Here is a 19513-nt window from a genome sequence, read left to right as displayed (position 1 = left end):
GTCTCTTCTTTGATCAAAAGATTAATTTCTGCCAAGCTTATTGTTGCAGGGTTGCAAAGAATATAAAGCAAGACATGTGGTGTGTAAAAGGACTTTTGCTTTAAACAGTGATTTTTTTTTGTCCCTCTGACCACACACTGCTCAATTCTGACAGTTTTGGATCCATCTCTGGCAAAAAAAAAAAAAAAAAATAGAGTAATTCATTCTCTGTCTAAAGTCCTAGCCCCGCCTATGCAATGGGTGAAGTCCCACCCTTTCAGCTTCCTCTGTTGCTTCATCTACAGCCCTTTCCATGAAATCAGGACACCGTACCTGAAGAAGACAAGGCCAGGCATTTAAAGAAGCAAGTCAGAACACCTCTCACTGGCTGAGATTGTTTGTTTTTGCCCTCCTTACAATGCACCAAATATTGAAGTTTTTTTCTTTCTTTCTTTTTTTTAACTTTTTAGTTTCACTTTCGAGATTGCAGCCAACTTGCTGGTGAAAATTTCCCTGATGAAAGCCTTTGGATTGGGACTAATGGAAAAAGGAACAAACAGCTATGGTCAGAATAAGTGAAGGTACACATTTTACTTTCTCGCTGGGGTGGGGTTTCTCAAGCTGAGTAATGCCAGGACAGGACGTACTTTGCATTTTTGCATCCTTCGGTCTTTCTTTACAGAAAAACTCCAGGGCACTGGGGTGGGTTAGTCTTTCTTTAATCTGGTGCTTGAAATCTAGTCAGGATCATTCAACATGGCAGGGGGAAGGGGGGATGATGTAGATACGGAGGGAAACTCAGAGCCCGAGTAACAGCAAAAATTTATAACTAGCATTACGAAACAGTTTATGCAGCGATTTCTTAAAATTTCCTCTTAGAGTTCTGTACCTGGAAAAGTACAATAAGGAAGTTATGGAAATAATTTTGCACCAATCTTAAAAAAAAAAAGCACACCTATGCCCTGAAGCGGTGATGTCTCACCAGTTTAAAAGTTGGTCTCCTTTTCTCGGTTTTGTAAGAGGGAGAGGAGACAGGGCCTGGCGTGTTATAATCTGCTTAGAAAGGAGAGAACACTTAAGATGTTCCCTGGATCCAGTCAATAGCTTTCCTTGGCTTAAAACAGGAAAAAAAAAAAATAGAAGTAGAAAGACCATGTAGAGGAAGATCACACATCAGCAAATGTGGGTCGCTGAGGTGAAGACAAAATCGGTCTGGACTAGCACTAAAGCTTCAGGGAATTGATTTCCAACTTCACAATATGAGTATAGATTGGTGAGTGTCTGCATGTAGGTATACTGCTGTGTACTGTCGAGTCAATTCCAACTCATAACGACCCCACGTGACAGAGCAGAACTTCCCCATAGGGTTTTCTACGCTGTGATCTCCATGGAAGCAGATTTCCAGCTCTTTTCTCCCACATAGCCCCTGGTGAGTTTGAACTGCCGACCTTTCAGTTAGCATTCTAACTCTTAACCATTGTACCACAAGGGCTTACATATAGACATATCTGTATAAATTCAGAAAATAATATTAAGAAATTTACCAGCCAAACTGTAAATAGTGGTTAACTCCAGGTTACCTGGCTATAGGCTTCATGTCCTAACCATGATGCAATACTGTTGCTCACTTGGACAAAGAACTGTAATCCTATGTGCCCTGAAAGGCTTTGCAAAGTTGCAAGGCCCAGTGAAGCTGTTTTTAATTTCTTTTTATCTTTCTTTGTACTTGTTAGGCCTCATTCTACAGTAACTTTTTTTCTTCACTTTCATTTCATCTACTAAATTGAATTTTTGTGCGTTTTACTGAAGCATCTACCTAGTAGAATAATTTTTTTCATCTTGGTTGCACGGTTGGTGAGTTTAGTGAATCCTTGTTGTTGTTAGTTGTTGGGTCAGCTCCAACTCATGGCCACCTTACGTATAACAGAACTAAATGTTGTCTGTGCTTGCGCCATCTTTCAGCACCGTATTGGACAATATTGTGATACACAAGGTTTTAATTGGCTAATTTTTGGAAGTAGATCAGTAGGCCTTTCTTCCTACTCGGTTTTAGCCTGGAAGCTTTGCTGAAATCTGTCCACCATGGGTGGCCCTGCTGGTATGTGAAATACCAGTGACATAGCCTCCAGCATCACAGCAACGTGCAAGCCTCCACAGTCCAACAACCTGACAGGTGGTGGAGTGACTCAGTGCATACGTAAAAATTCTTTTTCTCCATCTTTAATTGTCCAGCTGCATATGAAATTTTATGTTCCTAATAATTTCTCCTCAATGTTTTGAAAACCTATCTCCATTGTTTTCTAGCGGTTCATGCTGCTGATGAAAAGTAGGACACCAATCAAGTTCTCTTTCCTCTGGAAGTAATTATTTCATGTTCTCTTTAGAAGCTTTTGAATATTTTGTGAACACTCACAATTCTGGGATTTCATACGATTCCAGCTTTGTACTTTTCTTTTTTACTCACCCTGTCAAGCACTTGGTGGGCCTTTTCCATCAATGAAGTGTGGCTTTCTTTAGATCTAGGAAATGTCTTTCAGCTCTTTAGGGATATGCTTTGTAAATGGGTTAGCCCATCTCAGGGAGTCTCGAGCTCTATGTGCAGCTCACCCAGAGAAGGAGGGGGTAAGTCACTGAGAGAAGGAAGAGAACGTACTGCAGGGACTATACCTGTGAGTCGGTAAGTGGAGGCAGAGAGCCCTATGGCAGCAGAAGGAGGAAAGAATGAGGCAAGAGCAGGGTGGGATATCCTAGGAAGGAGGCTGCTGGAGAGGTCTGAAGGAATCTCAGAGTGGAGTGGGGAGAGCTGGTCTTGGTATTTAGGGTGTATCATTTCCAGTCCCATATTGTGCACATACTTGAGCAACTGGGTAATGTCATGGCAAAAGATGGAAAATGTTTGAGGAAAGGGTCTGTTCAGCCTGCCACCCAGCCCATCATGGTGCACAACAAGCAGGATATAAAGAAAATTTCACTTGTTACATATATCTGATTTGTACCTGTTAAAGTCTAAGTTAAATAGACTTAACTTTGTTTTCTATGACTGATCTCACCTTGTTGACAGCTGGGAAAAAGAGATCCTGAAATAGAAGCAACCACAACCGTTCCAGTTTAAAAGAGCGTCTTTTAGGTATTTAAAAGCTCGATTCCCTGTTGGGTGCCTTAGTTAGCTAGTGCTGCTATAAAATAAATACTACAAGTGGGTGGCTTTAAAGAACAGAAATTTATTGTCTCACAGTTAAAGAGGTTAGAAGTCCCAATTCAGGGCACCGGCTGCAGGAGGAGGCTCTCTCCTGGCTCTGGGGGAAGGTCATTGCTCCTTCAGCTTCTGTTCCTCAGTTCCTTGGTGATCTCCGCGTGGCTTCTGCGTCCCCCCATTTGTGCTCTGTGTCTCTGCTGCGCCTTATAACTCAGAAGTGGTTAGGTTTAGGACACACCCTTATTAACATAACAAAGAAAACCTATTCACAATTATAGGGCTAAGATCCCCACACATATTTTGGGGGAACATAATTCAAACCATAACACAGAGGTTTTTCTATTATCTCTAAATATTTCATCTCTTCTTTCAAAGACGGTGGCTGGATGCCAGAGCAACTGAGATACTCACAGGCCTTGAGCAGCATGGTGTCCATTGCATCCTTGCTGGTCTGTACTGTGACATTTCTCATGGAGCCCTGATGGCGCAGTGGTTAAGACCTATGGCAAGCTACAGCTCCTAACCAAAGGTCAGCAGTTCCAGTCCACTAGCTGCTCCTTGAAAACCCTATAGGGCAGTTCTACTCTGTCCTATAGAGTCGCTATGAGTTGGAATCGACTCGACAGCAACAGGTCTTTTTTTATAAATTTTTATAAAAATTTCATGTAGCTCTAAAAAATTTAGTGCCAGTATTGTAAAGGCCACAATATGGGAATGTTAATTTACAGAAGCTGGGTTTTTTTTTTCCTCTAAGAACTAGATTAGAATATAAATAAAATCACTACATTTTTAAACATATTAGGATAATTCTAAATATTCAGATTAGTTTGTTTTGCTAGAATTAATCACCTAGGATAATGTTTTTCTATAAGTCTTACCTGGAAATCTTCTTGTGTAGTGATGTTTAGATCTTATAGCAAATCTATTTGGATGTCATTGATGCATCTCCATACTTTGAGGGCGGATTTGGTTTTTCTTTAAATACCTGAAGTCCCTTGAAACCAGGAAAACTGGCTAGATAATCATATCAGAGAGTACCCACCAAAATAAAGCTGTGATTATTATGGATACGTGAAGATAGGAATGGTTTTCTTGAGCTGATTAATTTCACATGGAATGTTACTCATTCAACGCGTATTTACTGAGTACAAACTGTGTTTCAGGCATTGTCCTAGGCACAGGCAACACTGTAATGAATAAAACAGCCATGGCTTTACATTCTGGCAGAGAGGGGATAATAAGTAAACAGTAAAATTGTTTCAGGTAAAAAATGTTGAACAAAATTATAACTCAAAAGAAAGACCAGACTTGCTGGCCTGACAAAGACTGGAGAAATCCTGAGAGTATGGCCCCCAGACACCCTTTCAGCTCAGTAATGAAGTCACTCCTGAGGTTCACCCTTCAGCCAAAGATTGGAGAGGCCCATGGAACAAAATGAGACCAAAGGTGAACACCAGCCCAGGGGCAAGGACTAGAAGGCAGGAGGAAACAGGAAAGCTGGTAATAGGGAACCCAAGTTCGAGAAGGGAGAGTGTTGACATGTCGTGGGGTTGTTACCCAATGTCATAAAACAGTGTGTATACTAACTTTTTATTGAGAAACCAGCTTGTTCTGTCAACTTTAATCTAAAGTACAATAAAAAAATTATTTCAGGTAATATGAATTTATACTTGCTACTGCAAGACCTTCTACAAAGCTACAGAAATGAAGATGGCATGACGTTGGCATAAGAATTGACAAATATTTCAGTGGAGAACAGAGATTCCAGAAAGAGGCTCACACTTAAACATTCATTTGGCTTTCAAGGAAGGCACAAAAACAATCAAGTAGGGAAAGCAAAGTCTTTTCAAAAAATGGTCTGAATAACTGGATATGCACATGAAAAAAATAAAGCTCGACGCCTACTTCACTGCATACACAAAAATTAATTTAACGTGGATTAAAGACCTTACCATAAAAGCTGAATCTGCAAGTCTTTTTAAAGGAGAATATCTAAGTAACTTCTTTTTTTCCATCACGACAGAGCACCTGCTCATTCTTCGAGGGTAGCGAGGGCTGTCCTACGAGAATATCCCTGGAAAACCTTACCCTCACCTGCCCTACGGCCCTGATCTTGCCCCTTCAGACTTCTTTTTGTTTCCAAAATTCAAAGGACATTTGAAAGGAATACGATTTGAGTCCCTTGAGGATACCAAAACTTGTATAACTCAAAGAGCACAGAATTCTTTGGGGAAGGGCTAGAGAGACGGAAACACTGTCTTCAGAAGTGTGTAGACCTAGATGGAGGATATGGCAAGCAACAATTGCTTCCCATTTTGATATTTTTGTTTAATAAAGGTTTCTATAATTTTGCAGCAATACTTTTTGACTTATCCTTCTATTTTTGAAAATGGGTTTGAAAAACAGCCCTTTGGAAGGAATCTGCCCACTTTTATAAGAAGACTTTCTGTAGTTGTTCAGGGAAGATGCTGGTTACCTCCCAGCCTGCAAAGGCAGCCCCAGACTCTGCACTGAAACTCCACCACTTAACGCAAGTTTGAGTTAGTGAGGGGCTTCTTAAATTTCTAACAATCCGTGAATATCTTTCAATTCCAATTATTTTACACTCCTGACTCCCACTACTATTGCCATCTTGTTTACTAGCTAGCTGTGAAAGTCTCATGATATATTATGTCTTTTTTGGGGGGGCAGGGATAGATTTTCATTATTAAAGAAAAAATTTACATAAATAGAAATTAGTTATAATTATACATTTATAAACCATGGGATTATTGTGCTAGTTATTAATCATGGTAAAAACATTTGATATCACTTTGGGTCAGGTTGCACTAGGCTATACATGGTTTCTCTTCTTCCATCCTTAAAACAACCTATGGAGGAGCAGTTCAATTGCTCTCTGAGGCCTGAGAGAGGAATTAATTTACCAAAGGCCACCATGTGGAAGAGCCAGGATCAAAATGCAGGCTCTGTGTTCTCTTAATCACTATGCTCCTTTCACTGTTACTCGTTCTGGAGTGGATACGTACGCGGTCGTAAAACTGTCAGTGCCATTTACTGGCTTTAGATTTTCCAAATGAAACCAATATAGACCGGGCATGTCAGGCTACATCATAGTCTCTGGAGGAAACGGTATCATTTTAAGTCTTGACAATGCCATGCAACGTTAAAACTGACAGGTTTTGAAAATTGTGAGGTGGGGTGAAGTGTGGAGGGAAGTGGAGGGGTTTGCATTTCCCATATCACAAAGTGAGAAGTCAAGAGATTCTGTCTAAAGTTGGTAGATCAAGAAATAGAACCGTAGGTGTAGTTTTTAAAATTATAGATGTAACAACACCCATTACCATTGAGTTGAACTCTGACTCATAGCAAACTTTTGGACAGAGAAGACCTGCCCCATAGGGGTTCCAAGGCTGTAAATCTTTACATAAGCAGACGGCCACATTTTTCTCCCGAGAGTAGCTGATGGGTTCAAATCGATGACCTTTTGGTTAGCAGCCGAGTGCTTAACCACTGCACCACTAGGGCTCCTTAGATGTAACAACAGATGAATTAAAATGAAAGATAATAAGAGAAAAGTTGAGGAGAGGACAAGGGAATAGTATAATGAAGTTACTTATCTGTATACTGGGAAGATACAGCTTAAAGCCAGTAAAGGAAGAATTAGGCGGACGAGCATATTGTTTCTGGTTATGGAAGTGACCAGGAGAACCAGAAACACAAACTCTCAGGACCACAAACTCTCAGGACAGGTTACTGTGGGGCATTGCAACTGGGGTGAAAGTGAAGACGGTGGAAGGAGTTTGTGTATTTAATTTTTCCTCTTCTGTACTGTTTCGGTTATTTCCATTTGATAAAGTGCTTCTATAATTTAAATTTTTATACTGTAAAGACTATGAGGAAGGGAGCATATACAGATCGTATTTTTTAGTATATTTGACAAGGAATGTAGCATTGCATATGGAGGCATGTATTGTGATGTTTTTGTGTTTCTTCTACAGGCGAAGTCATGAGCCAGGGTTTGCCTTATCGCATCTACTCCTTTTGGGGGCTGTTGCCCCTTTGGATGCTGTGTGCTTCCTCTGCCAACAAATGCGTTGTCAGACGTGAAGTAGCTGACTGCAGTCACCTCAGGCTGACCCAAGTACCGGCTGACCTCCCTGCAAACATAACAGTGCTGAACCTTACCCACAATCAACTCAGAAAACTGCCACCCGCCAATTTCACAAGATACAGCCAGCTTATTATCCTGGATGGAGGATTTAACTCCATCTCAAAGCTGGAGTCAGAGCTGTGCCAAAAACTCCCCTTGTTGAAAGTGTTGAACCTTCAACACAACGAGCTGTCCCAACTTTCTGACAAAACCTTTGTCTACTGCGTGAATTTGACAGAACTCCATTTAACGTCCAACTCAATTCAGAAAATTAAAAGCAATCCCTTTAAAAACCTAAAGGTAAGGTGAAAGTGTACATTTCAATACACAAAATGAAAAATAAATGTTATCAAATGTCATCTGTCCTTAGACTTAGTATCTGTATATGAAAACAAAGAACAAGAAATCTTACCTCCCTGGTAGAGAAATCCAGTGCTAAGCAGTTTTCTAGCCACTTGTCTGTCCTGAGACTTAATACCTCAGTATCAAGGTCAGGAACAGAGATCTAATCTGCTCCAGTGAAACACGCGTGCACACACACACAGACATACATACACACGCACAATGCTATTGTGATTGAAAGTATGTTTTCCAAAGAGAAAATACAGTCTAAATCAGGAGCCCTGGTGGTGACTGCTGACCAAATCAGTTTTAACTTTAATTTTAAAGGAATCCATCACTCTAGCTTCCTGCCATTAGAAACAGAACTGAGACAGAGGAGAAAGACGTTATTACCATACAACAGTAGGACTATCCCGTAAGGAACGTGGAAAGAAGCTCTCAAGGCTGCTGATTTAGTGCTTGATTTGAAGTAATGAAAAAAATGTCAAGCATCCTGGTAGTTTCTGAATACTGACTTCAAATAAAGTTAGCAAACTGAGACACAATGGTAAAATAAACTTCCACTAAGAATCACTTTCTCTTGTTTTAAAAAACTGGTTGCCATTGAGTCAATTCCAATTCATAGTGACCCTGTAAGACAGAGCAGAACTTCCCCACAGGGTTTCCAAAGCTGTAACCTTTACAGAACCAGACTTCTGCAGAGCGGTTGGTGGGTTTGAACCACTGACCTTTTGGTTAGCAGTCAAGAAGTTGAACCACTACACCATCAGGGCTCCTCTGGTTTAAAAAATTCCTCACAATATTGATTTTCCGACAACTTCCATCTGTTCCTTTTCAGCAACTTTACTTGAATTTTAAATCAGTGAGAAATGTGTGTTAGCATCTCTAGCTATAAGACAATTTTTAAGTGCTTTTCTTAAACCAAAGCCATTTTCAACTTTCTGTGTTTTTTTCATTGTATGGCCTAGTAAAATATTGAACATCCCTTGACCAGGAATAATATGAAAATTAAAAAATGCTTCAAAAACATTTATTAAAAAGCTTTGCTCACTAGCTCTTGTAAACTATTTCTTAGGCCTTCTTAGCTTCTCATGTGGACGTAACGTCTTTGGACATAAAGACCTCAGACCCAACGTGCTTCTCTGAGTGAAATGTAGTTTTCCTTTTTAAAACAAACAAAAGTCTTACTCTCTTTCATAGAGATTACATAAGATTTCTCTGTGACAGTTACCAGCTTTTCCTTACCTTTTACCTGACTGAAGTTTATTGTGTTCCAAAGTAACAGTGAAAAAAGATGTAGAATATTTCTGTAACCTTAAAAACTCCATTATTCCACTTCTCAGTCAAACTCTGCCAATTCCCAGTCCACTCCAGTAACCGCTGTTCTGATTTCCTTCACCACTGGTTGGCTTTGCTTGATGGAGAACTTCAAGTAAACGTAATCATTCAATTAAAAAAAAAAGTAACATATTGCTGTCATCCCACAGTACTGACAAAGCAAACAAACAAAATTTAATATGATCCGAAAGTCACATAACTGTGAATCTTTCAGCACGTAAAAATCTTTTTAGGAGTGCACAGCAGCAAGGTTCTACTCATACTTTTTCAAAAAAAATTTTTTTTCTTCTTCTGTTCTTTATTTTTTGTTGTTTCGAGGCCAATGCGTGACCTGATATGTTTGATAAGCCACAGGGATATTCCTCACATGGTAAACAAATGCTTACTGTAAGTGCTTTTGTTCTTCAAGTAGGAAGGGAGATACTTGCCAAGATGGCATTCTTTTCATGACAAAGGTTGTTATTCCTACTGGTAGTTTCCTACATTATAACAGAGGGGTAGTATTTTGCTGTTGAGATATTTCTAAGGTATATGTATATGTAGTGGAAATATTTTTTTATGGCAAGACTCTAACTTACATAATTATTTCTTTTCCCCTCAGAACTTAATCAAATTAGATCTAGCTCATAATGGTTTATCATCTACAAAATTAGGAACTGAACTCCAGCTGGAAAATCTCCAAGAGCTTTCATTGTCAAATAATAAAATCCACGCTTTAAGACGTGAAGAACTTGATTTCTTGGGCAATTCCTCTTTGAAAAAATTAGAGTTGTCATCAAATCAAATTAAAGAGGTAAGAAGTGAGGTAACATTGTGTGTGTGTGTGGTCTACCTTCAAGTGTGGGGAGTCCCTTTCTCTGTCACAAAGCTAGGAATCTAAAGACCCCAGAGGAAGGAGCAACAAGTGTTGCTCTGTCTAGCAGAGACCCTTTGCCCTTACTGCTTGGGGCCAATGGGCAATCCTACAGAAAAGAGTATGGGAAGTGGCTCAGAGCTTGCCTCTGCTTTCACACACAAGTAGGGTAAGACCCTTTTCCATCACAGGCCAGTTCTTACTTTGGGGAACTTACTTAACCTCACTCAGTCTGGATTTCCTCTCTTTTAAAACGGGAATAATAGTAACCAGCTCACAAAGTCGCATGGTGGGTGAGAACACAGGCTGAGTCAGGTTAGCTGGGTCCCTATCCCGGTTTCATCTCTTAATAAACAAAATCAAGCAAATTATTCAAGTCCTCGCTGCCCTATCTCCCCAGTTTAAAAAAAGAAAAAGCCATTGCCATGGAGGCAATTCATAGGACAGAGTAGAACTGTCTCATAGGGTTTCCAAGGAGCGGCTGGTGGATTTGAACTGCCTACCTTTCAGTTAGCAGCCGAGCTCTTAACCACTGCACCACCAGTTTTAAAAGTGGTATACTACTACTACTACCTCATTAAGACTGTGAGGTAAAGAATTTACCACGGCGTCTGGCATATAATAAGCTCTAAAAAAATGTTAACTGGCATTATACTATTACAAAACCCTTCCTTTAATGGAGGAGGCTGAATTCCCTCAACCTTCTCTTCTTGGATCCATGATCTTAGATTTATTAACTATTTTTATATACATGTAATCTGTATTTTGAAACCCTGGTGGTGCAGTGGTTAAGAGCTTGACCACTAACCAAAAGGTGGGCAGTTGGAATCCATCAGCTGCTCCTTGGAAACCCTGTGGGGCAGTTCTATTCTGTCCTTTAGGGTTGCTACGAGTCAGAATCAACTCGACGACAACTGGTTTGGTTTCTTTTTTTTTTTCTTTTAGTCTGTATTTTACACACATTTATTCTTTTACAGACTATAAGGATACTGGAAATTCTTAACTAAATCAGGTTTTTAAAAGTTGCCTTATCTTTTCACATGTAAAAATAGGTTGTGTACAAACTCTTGTCCTGAGATAATAACTATTCCGTGGATAGGAGCCCTGGTGGTGCACTGTTTAGAGCTCAGCTGCTAACCAAAAGATTGGCAGTTGAAATCCACCAACCGCTCCTTGGAAACCCTATTGGGCAGTTCAACTCTGTCTTCTAGAGTGGCTATGAGTCTGAATTGACTAGACGGCAACAAATTTGTTTTTGTTTGTTTTTTGGGGGGTTATTTTGTGGATGCTACTTATTTTATTTCTTAAACAGCATTTTTGTTCTGTTAGAACATTGACTGTAGAAATCTAATAAATGAGCAAATGATGATCAAGCAAATAAAGTTCAGCCAAAAGCCCACAATCCAGAGACAAGCACCGTTAGTATTTGTGTGTGTTTTCCTCCAAACAAATAATAAGAAGAAAACAACGACCGCAGCAGCTGACATTAACAGAGTTCATAACTGAGCGCCAGGCACTGTGCCAAGTTGTTTTTAATATTTATTTATATAATTGTTTTAACCAGCTTATTCCTTATGTCATTTTACACAAGAGGAAGTGGAGATTAAGAAGGATTAGGTGGTTTATCCGAGGTCTCACAAGTGGCCTGCTGGTGACGGAAGTGGGATTATGGCAGTGCGAGACCAGACCCTCTCTGAGGATGATGGCGTACCCTGCTTTTCAGAATCAATATCATATTATGAGTTTCTCCTGTCCTTAAGATTTATTTGACAACTTAATTTTAGTGGCTGCAAAATGTCTATCATGTAGATTTATCATAATTATTTTAATAACTTGCTGCCTTACATTGTGATTCATTTTATTTACAATGAAGCACACTTTTCTATGCTTCACTTTTCTTCCATTAGCCCTAATATCTGACAGGTGACACATTAGAAATTGGAGCCTTTATGCTCCCCTGATGGGTTTTATTGCCGAACATTGGCTACTCTGCCCTCTCCTCTTCCTGCCTTCTATGTTCTTGCTCCAGCATCACCCTTCTGGTAAGAGGGCGGGGGCAGAGTGGAAGCGTACTGTAAGCACCGTAATTAAATCAAGTCAGTGGAAACCTTACAGAAGAGCAAAAAAAATTCCTGCAATCACCAAGGTTTACAGAAGGGAAGGTGTGAGGCACTGTTTTACAATAAAACTCACCCATCTATTCCTTCCATAATGTTCCCTGAGAACAGCGGTGACCAAGACAGAAACAATCTCTGCCCCAGTGGTGGTTTCCCAAATAGTTCATTAATTATAATTGGACTCAATGTGATGAAATAAAAAGCACTAGGAGCCTTAACTTATACTGGTAGTTCACGGAAAGGCCCCTGAAGAAGTGACATCTAAACTGAAAGGTAAATGCCGAGTATAAGTTAGCCTGTGGCTAGGGACAGTACAGATTCACGGAGGTGCTACAGACAGACCCAGTCAGGAAGGAGCTATGCAGTAGGGTAACGGGGAGAAATGCCGTGCACCCAGGCAAGGCAGTAAAGAATTGTGTTTAAGCTGTGCAAGGGTTATACGTAGGCTGTTATGTTTTGGTTATTAACTTCTCCTTTTTTTTTCTTCACCTTCAGTTCTCTTCAGGGTGTTTTCATGCAATTGGAAAATTATCTGGCCTCTTTCTGAACAACATCCAACTGGGCTCCAGTCTCACAGAGAAGCTGTGTTTGGAATTATCCAACACAAGCATTCAGAGCCTATCTCTGAGCAACACCCAGCTCTATAGAACAAGCAATATGACTTTTTTTGGACTGAAGGAGACAAATCTCACCATGCTTGATCTTTCCCATAACAGTTTAAATAAGATAGCTAATGATTCCTTTGCCTGGCTTCCACATTTGGAATATCTCACCCTGGAGAATAATAACATAGAGCATTTGTCTTCTCGCTCCTTTTATGGGCTGCTCAATGTGAGATACCTGAATTTGAAGCGATCTTTTACTAAACAAAGTACTTCTCTTGCTTCACTTCCCAAGATTGATGACTTTTCCTTTCAGTGGCTAAAGTATTTGGAGCACCTTAACATGGAAGATAACAATTTTCCAGGAATAAAAAACAATATGTTCACAGGATTGATACGTCTGAAATACTTAAGTCTATCCAGCTCCTTTACGAGTTTGCCAACTTTAACAAATGAAACATTTTTATCACTTGCAAATTCTCCTTTACTCATACTCAACTTAACCAGAAATAAAATCTCAAAAATAGAGAGCGGTGCTTTTTCTTGGTTGGGCCACCTAGAGGTACTTGACCTTGGCCTGAACGAAATTGGGCAAGAACTCACAGGCCAGGAATGGAGAGGTCTAGGAAATATTGTTGAAATCTACCTTTCCTATAACAAATACCTACAACTGACTAGCAATTCCTTTGCCTTGGTTCCAAGCCTTCAACAACTGATGCTCCGAAGGGTGGCCTGTAAAAATGTGGATATCTCCCCCTCACCTTTCTGCTCTCTTCGTAACTTGACCATTCTGGATCTCAGTAACAACAACATAGCCAACATAAATGAGGACATGTTGGAGGGTCTTGACAAACTAGAAATTCTGGATTTGCAGCACAACAACTTAGCCAGGCTCTGGAAGCATGCAAACCCTGGTGGTCCTGTTCATTTCTTAAAAGGTCTTTCTCACCTCCACGTACTTAACTTAGAGTCTAATGGCTTTGACGAGATCCCACAGGGGGCCTTCAAGGACTTGTCTGAATTAAAGAGCATTGATTTGGGACTGAACAATTTAAACATACTTCCACCGTCTCTGTTTGATAGTCAAACCTCTCTGAAGTCATTGAAACTTGAGAAGAACCTTATAACATCAGTTGAGAAGAATGTTTTTGGACCACCTTTCAAGAATCTGACTAATTTAGATATGCGCTTTAATCCATTTGATTGTACCTGTGAAAGTATTGCCTGGTTTGTTAACTGGATAAACGGCACCCACGCCAACATCTCTGGTCTACCAGATGATTATCTCTGCAACACTCCACCTCAGTATCATGGTTTGTCGGTGACATTTTTTGATACATCAGCCTGCAAAGACAGTGCCCCTTTTGAACTCCTGTTCGTAATAAACACCAGTACCCTATTGTTTTTTATCTTCATTGTACTGCTGGTCCATTTTGAAGGCTGGAGGATATCTTTTTACTGGAATGTTTCAGTACATCGAATTCTTGGTTTCAAAGAGATAGACAGACAGCCAGAGCAGTTTGAATATGCGGCATATGTAATTCACGCCCATAAAGACAGGGATTGGGTCTGGCAACACTTCTCCCCAATGGAAGAAAAAGACCAATCGCTCAAATTTTGTCTGGAAGAAAGGGATTTTGAGGCAGGTGCTCTTGAACTTGAAGCAATTGTCAATAGCATCAAACGAAGCAGAAAGACTATTTTTGTTATAACACAGCACCTATTGAAAGACCCATTATGCAAAAGGTGGGTTAAATTTTAAATACATGCTTGTTTTTCAATTAAACTTTAAATTATTACTACTATTTTTATATCACACTAATACTAATGTAATACTAGGTTTTTATTACTAAAAACTAAAGGATTTTAAAAATAAAGTTAAGAAAAAAATGAAAGGGCCAGATTAAAGTAAATTCTAAACAGAATTTAAGATTTTGGAGTTTTGGCTGTTAAAAATTGTATGTTGGTTATTTAACTTAATTCTATATATTTTTTCTAACTCAGATTCAAAGTGCATCATGCAGTTCAGCAAGCTGTTGAACAAAACCTGGATTCCATTATACTGATCTTTCTCGAGGAGATTCCAGATTACAAACTGAACCACGCACTTTGCTTGCGAAGAGGGATGTTTAAATCTCGCTGCATCTTGAACTGGCCAGTTCAGAAAGAACGGATAAGCGCGTTTCATCATAAACTGCAAGTAGCGCTTGGATCCAGAAATTCAGTGTATTAATTTATTTAAAGATTAAGTTACAAAGGAGTAACTTTCCAAGTTTAAAAGCTCCCCGGTAAATTAGAGTTTTCCTTGAAGATAACATCACCCTACTGACTCGTGTTTATCGGTGGTGACACCACATCTGAACGGTAACTCTTCTGTTGAAATGCGTCTATTTCAGGCCCCTGGTTGCTAATTGACATAATTTACCCAAAACAAACATGTAATCACATAAGGACGTTGGCACTACTGAATACACGATTGATCACACAATAGATCACGGTGGCCTAGGACAATTTAAGAAAGTTTTAAAACATTTCTCATTTAGAGAAAAATGAGAGTTGTGTGACGATTTATGCAATTGTCTTTAATTTGGGGAATGCACTCATAATAAAATGGAAGGTAATTGTTTTAATAAGTATGATCTTACTTCAATTAGAAGAGAGTAAAATATATACCCATACTTGAAATTTTTAATTACGGTATTTTTTTTTTTTTTTAGTTGAAAAGCTTTCTATTTTGTGGTGCCTTTATTTCAGCATGAATTTTGTTAAATGCTAAGTACCATTTTAATACATCCAAAGACAGAAAACATTTGTAATTAACTTTCATTACTTAGTTAAATAAACAGTTTAATAAATACGAATATTTTCTTGATATTTGGGTTTCTGCTACAGAGATTGATGGAAGAAACAATTCTCTAACTTAAAAGTATTGCAGAAAAACATGTTTCCTGAAGCTTAATCAGCAGGTTGACTTTGTGGCACCAAAGAATTTTCCCTTGTCACAGACTCAGGAGACGACCTCGGCCAAATCCCTTGGTCCCACTGGAGCTTTCACACCTGATCTTTAAAGTTATGATGGTGAACAGTCTCTCAACATTCTGTGGTGATGATCATGGTATAATAAATTCACACTGCACATATTCCTGTACCGTAAGCTAGCCCTTCTCTAGAGAGACTATTAAGTTTTATTTTTGGTTTACAATAAAAACAGCCTAATTATCGGAAATGGAAATGAATAGCTTTTTAAAATATCTGTAGTTCTGCTGTTCAAATACAAGAGGGAGTGAAAGTGTAATGCTGGGTTCATTTCCGTATGTGATGTACTCATTTGCCTACTGAATTTAGGGAGCGTCTGAGATCATATTTGGAAGCTTTGATTGAAGTAGTTCAATATTCTCAGGACTAAATTCACATAATGCTGAAAAAGGCAATGCCATCGTGGGGCTGGTTCTGAGACTCTACAGTCGCCCAACAGCTTCACCCTACAAAGGCACCGACACCTGAGACGCTTGTTTTACAGCACCTCTGCTAAAATTTGTCTTCTAACTATGAGATAATCCTGTTTTATGCTGGCATCATGAATAAAAATCACAACTATTTCTTTTCTTGATGTGCTTTGCGTGTTATCCACCTATCAAGATTCTCAACTCTTCGTTAAAATATTTCTAAATAGATTGGTAATATGAATTCATTAGTATACCATCTGTTTATGAAAAGCAGGTCAGAAAATATTTGCTTTCATTCCTTGTTTAGTTGCTTATAAGATAGCTTAACAAATAGCCACAACTTAAATTGAGTTCAAATAAAATAAATTAAAAAAATACATATTTTTAAAAAGTTGTATAATATTTAAGAGGTTAGGATTGACAAGGAATGACCCATTTAGCCAAGTATAAGTAAAACTAATAAAGAGTGTAAGCCTTGCCTTGTGTTTGACCCACACAGGAAGCAATATTCTGAACTTCTGCAGGCTGTCCTTTTTAATTGTTCTCTGGAGAGGCCTGTCTCTCTGGGGCTCCAGACACAGGGGGTGCAGAGAAGGATGTTTGTCTGACCTTTCATTTAATTTCCACAAGTGAATTGACTTTCTTGAATACTCTCAGGCACCATCATGTAATCAGTTCTCTCCAGCTTCCTGTTTTTTGCTCTGCAGAACAAAGCAGAGAAGAATCAAAGACAGCGAGTTTAAAATAAATTCAGATATTTAGATTTTACCTGAACAATACCATTTATATTATAACAAAGGTAGATGCAATCACTATGCTTATTCAATGCCATTTATTTAGCATTGCCTGGTTATCCAAATGTCTGCCTTAGATCATCAATAGAAAGCAATGGGGTCCCTTAAAAAACATGTAAGGAAGCTACAAATGGAGAACTTAGAAAGTATTTCTAGAAATCTGTAGACAGAAAGTGGCTTGGTGGTTGTCTGGGGCTGGAGAGGGAATGGGGAGTGAGTGAAAAAGGGCACAGGGAAGTTTTTTTTGGTATGGTAAGAATGCTCTAAAATCCTGTGATGATTGCACAACTCTGTAAAATTACTCAAAACCATTGAATTATGTACTTAAACTGGGTGAATTTATGAAGCCACGGGGGCCCAGTGGTTAAGAGCTCAGGCTGCTAACCAAAAGGTGGGCAGTTCAAATCCACCAGCTGCTCCTTGGAAACCCTCTGGGGCAGTTCTACTCAGTCCCATGGGGTTAATTTCTGTCACAATTGGTTCAATGGCAACTGGTTTGGTTTTGGTTTTTATACTACACATCAATAAAACTGTTAACAAAATAGTACTTTTTGAGCATCTAAAACGTGCTAAATACCTTGAGGTGCAAAGGGATGTGAGGTAAGGTTACGGGTGCTGAGAAGAGGAGGGAGGTTGGCAAGGATGGAGCCACATTGCAAAGAGCGTGGCAGAGGAGTTTAGTTAATAAGCTAGGTATTCTGAAGCTATTATTTTATGGAGTCGAATTAGCAAAACCAGAAATTATAATAAAATTAACTCCCCGGCTCTATGACTTAAAAAAAAAAAAAAGTAAATGACGACTAGTTAAAGAGAGAATAATTTATGACTTCACAGTCCAAGCAGTCAGGCTTATGATTGAATCCCAAGTAAAAAAAGGGCTTTGAAGCATGTAATTTTTCCTGCACAGATAAATCTGTATTAAAATAACAAAACATGGCAATCGGTGGCTCATCAGGTACTTATCACACTAGGTGATTGTTACCACCCGTTGTCATGGATTCCGACGCAAGGCAACGCCACGTGTGTCAAAGTAGAACTGTGCTAAACGGAGTTTTCAATGCTGATTTTTTTTCAGAAGTACATCTCCAAGCCTTTCTTACCAGGTGCCCCTGGAGGGACTCGAACCTCCAACCTTTTATGGAGTCCCTGCACCACCCAGGGACTTTCTCAACTCTCGAAACCTTCTAGATTTGGTTCAGATTCCTGTTGAAAGGGAGAAACTGACTCTGTCCTGAGACTTCCACCACCCGTTTAGCAAACCGTCCTTTGTGTGCACTGGGTGGGAGACACTGACTTTCTCAATGATCCAAATTTTTAGTTGTCTGGGAAAATTTCTGGGCAGATAGTTTTAGTATTTTTAGCCCCCTTTTTTATCCTACTGGGCCACTATGAGTCAGAATTGACTTGGGCAAAGTTTTTTTTTGGTTATTCTAAGTCAATTCCCCAGGAAATAGGCTCTGGGATGGAGATTTACATATAGGGGATTTTCTAGGAGAGCTCTCCGAATTAGGAAAGTGATTTTACATATAGGGGATTGTGCGAAAGTACTCTGATTTAGGAGAGGACTCTTCCACAATCCCCTATCCCAGAGCCTATTTCCTGGGGAACTGACCTAGGATAAAATGGGGCTGAAACTATTAAAACTACCTGCCCAGGAACTTTCTTAGAGACCTGGACAGCTAAGATGAGCCTGACCAAGCCATGGTGTTTTCAGTCACCTCATATGCACGCATAAGCTGGACAATGAATAAGGAAGACCAAAGCATTGATGCCTTTGAATTATGGTGTTGGTAAAGAATATTGAATATATCATGGACTGCCAGGGGAACAAACAAATCTGCCTTGGAAGAAGTACAGCCAGAATGCTCCTTAGAAGTGAGAATGGTGAGACTTTGTCTCACGTACTTTGGACATGTTATCAGGACAGACCAGTCCCTGGATAAAGACATCTTGCCTGGTAAAATAGAGGGTCAGTGAAAAAGGGAAAGACCCTCAACAAATGGACTGACACAGTGGCTGCAACAATGGGCTCAAACGTAGCAACAACTGTGAGGAAGGTGCAGGACCAGGCGGTATTTCCTTCTGTCCATAGGGTCTCTTTAAGTCAGAGCCAGCTCAACAGCGCGTAACAATAACAACTCTGAATTACAACACCCCTAAGTGCATGAAATAAGCCACCCTGGGAAGAGAGAATGGTGAACTGTGACGCAATTGCAAATGAAGGATTAACTAACCCCACGGGGAGCTCTGCTTCAGAGCTGACACAAATCTAGGCAAAGGGGCTGAACCTTTCATACTCTCCTGTCAACCAGGCATTGGATGCAGGCAGCCCAGAGAGGAAGTGTGACCTCAAGCCAGCCCGTGGAGAGCAATGCCAAAGGAGGGGTTCAGCTGCAAGTCACCGGAAGCTAAGGGTGCAACTGTAGCCTGAGTGCTTCGATCCTGAGGGGCAGATCCTGGTGACCGACCACAGCAACCACTACACCTGCTAAGGCGTTTAGGAACTGAGATGCACACAGCTCAGCTGGCTTCCTTAGGCACTCCTGCAAGATTCCAACACTTTTCTTTCTTTTTTTTAACAAGGTCTCTTCCAGAAACTCTAGGAAACAAATGACTTCATAAAAGTCAATTTCTTTCTTTCTTTTTTTTTTTAAATAAGGATGCTTTACCAGTTCCAATGCCCTCCAAAGACCTCC

The 19513-nt window shown here is 39.7% G+C and overlaps 1 protein-coding gene across 5 annotated transcripts; it reads left to right on the top strand.

Annotated features, from left to right (window-relative positions):
- The first annotated feature begins 229 nt into the window (after nt 1-229).
- Nucleotides 230-16594, top strand: TLR3 (toll like receptor 3). 5 transcript variants are annotated; one of them, XM_064272915.1, is made up of 7 exons: nt 239-560; nt 2284-2339; nt 3041-3106; nt 7174-7625; nt 9607-9798; nt 12471-14323; nt 14582-16594. In XM_064272915.1, exons 4-7 carry the CDS (start codon nt 7182-7184, stop codon nt 14808-14810), a joined length of 2718 nt encoding a protein of 905 aa, XP_064128985.1. In that variant the 5' UTR covers nt 239-560; nt 2284-2339; nt 3041-3106; nt 7174-7181; the 3' UTR covers nt 14811-16594. The 5 variants fall into 5 exon arrangements, with proteins under 5 accessions (XP_064128984.1, XP_064128985.1, XP_064128986.1 ...); XM_064272914.1 differs by lacking the exons at nt 2284-2339; nt 3041-3106 and having other exon boundaries at nt 230-343; nt 450-560; XM_064272916.1 differs by lacking the exon at nt 2284-2339.
- Nucleotides 16595-19513: the final 2919 nt, after the last annotated feature.

This window comes from Loxodonta africana, chromosome 19, assembly GCF_030014295.1.
Source record: "Loxodonta africana isolate mLoxAfr1 chromosome 19, mLoxAfr1.hap2, whole genome shotgun sequence".
NCBI lineage: Eukaryota > Metazoa > Chordata > Mammalia > Proboscidea > Elephantidae > Loxodonta > Loxodonta africana.
This window is presented reverse-complemented; position numbering and strand designations above follow the sequence as displayed.